Below are 1722 nucleotides of genomic sequence, written 5' to 3' on the forward strand. Positions count from 1 at the left end.
GACGAAGAGGACGAAGACGAGGACGAAGACGAGGAGAGGACTACTCGAACTTGGACGAGGACTCAGGCGAGGCGCAGGACTCGGAGACCGGGCAGGGAAGCGAGGACCATGACTAGGTGACACGAGGAGTAGATGTGACATAGGTAGACCGCATTCGCGCTGTCTGCTCACTTCTGCCGCCCGACCCTTTCGCCCGCCCACCACTTGCGAGCACAAATCTCACACTTCCACTGCCCTCGCCACAGGCGGCGACGGACGGACATCCAAGGCTCGAACGGCGGCAGCGGCTCAACGGCTGCCGGCGGCCGTCGTGCGTTTGCTTTCGCCATACGCGGCCCCCGGCGTCTGCTCTGACTGGTTTGCCGGGGCGGGGGGGAGGACTCTCATTTGCGGACTGTTGGGCTTCTCTGTGTTGAACTGGCGCTTGTCGCGAACCCCACCAGTCTGGCCGAGCGGCACGCTGCCGCTGGGGGCGTGAGGAGGCCGTGGGGGACGGCGGCGGACCCCATTCTTCGATGTAGAATGGGCCCTCACCGCGGCCCGTCTGCTGCTGAAAATGTGGCGTGTTGGGGGCTCTCCTGTGTGACTCCTCTGGCTCGCCGCGTTAAAGTGGCGCCTGTGTGTGACCAGCCTCAACCCCGGCAAGCGCCCCCCGGCCGCTGGGGCTGCGAGGCGGCCGGGTGAGCGCGCGCGAGACGCCATTCTACATTATAGGATGCCATTCTATAATATAGAACGGCCAGGTAGGGCTGAGACCGCCCCGGAGGGATGCACAACCGCTCCACGCCACGCCGCTTGCGGCGGTCCTCTTCCCAGCTCCGCTGAGGGCCCACACGTTATATTTACATAAAACTCTTCCCGTACTTTTAGCTTACTGGGAGAAAAGAGAGAACTAAACTGCTCATAAGCGCGGTTGTGTGTTATACCAAAAAGAGGGCTAAGCGCGGTTGTCGGAGCGCATACCTCCGCATCCGCCATCGCATGTCGCTGTACGACTGCAGCCCCAGCGAGGGGGTCGGCCTATCCTTTGCCGCGTTCAACATCCAAAACTACGGGAGGACCAAAGACCAGCGTCCCGTCACGAGGGAGGTCACGGCGGAAATCATCGGCCGGTATGATATTCTGGGCATGGAGGAGCTCTCGCAAAAGCCGCCCGACGCGGAGACGTGCCAGCCAGACGGGACGGGCTGCGGCGGTGTGTGTGGTCCCAACACGGGAGATGTGGTATGCAATCTCCTCGACCTCGCAAGGTCAAGCAGCGGCCGAGATCTCAACGTGATCGTGTCCCCGTGGCAAGGGCCGCAGCACACCGACGAGTCCAACGATGAGCAGTACACGCTCTTTTACGACCGCGCCAAGGCGTCCTTCGTCGAGGGCGACGAGTATCCAGACACCAACGGCTACTACGCGCGTACCTACGTTAGTGGCGAGACGCACAATCGCATCCCATACGCCTTTCTGCTCAGGGTGCCGAGCGGCGCGGGGGCTGACTGCGCCGCTGGCGTGTCCTGCGACGCCACGTTCGCCATCGCGCTGACGCACACCAACCCTGACCGTGCAGAGGAGGAGATCCGCAACTTTGGAAACGTGCTGTCATGGATGGAGGGCCGCTTTGGCGCCGATTTCAACATGATCGCAGGCTTGCCCCACTACCTTGTGTGTGTGGAGAAGTTTACCTGACCTTACCTTACCTGATCGCAGGGGACTACAACTCGGACTGCA

General features: G+C 62.1%; 1 protein-coding gene across 1 annotated transcript; it reads left to right on the forward strand.

Moving 5' to 3' along the window:
* Window positions 1-981: 981 nt before the first annotated feature.
* EMIHUDRAFT_256176 (hypothetical protein) lies at window positions 982-1680 on the forward strand (the record flags this gene model as incomplete). Its single annotated transcript, XM_005768848.1, has 2 exons — window positions 982-1195; window positions 1298-1680. The coding sequence occupies 2 exons, from the start codon at window positions 982-984 to the stop codon at window positions 1678-1680; spliced, it is 597 nt and encodes a 198-aa protein (XP_005768905.1).
* Between the last annotated feature and the right edge of the window lie 42 nt (window positions 1681-1722).

This window comes from Emiliania huxleyi, assembly GCF_000372725.1.
Source record: "Emiliania huxleyi CCMP1516 unplaced genomic scaffold EMIHUscaffold_4450, whole genome shotgun sequence".
In the NCBI taxonomy this organism is placed as follows: Eukaryota; Haptophyta; order Isochrysidales; family Noelaerhabdaceae; genus Emiliania; species Emiliania huxleyi.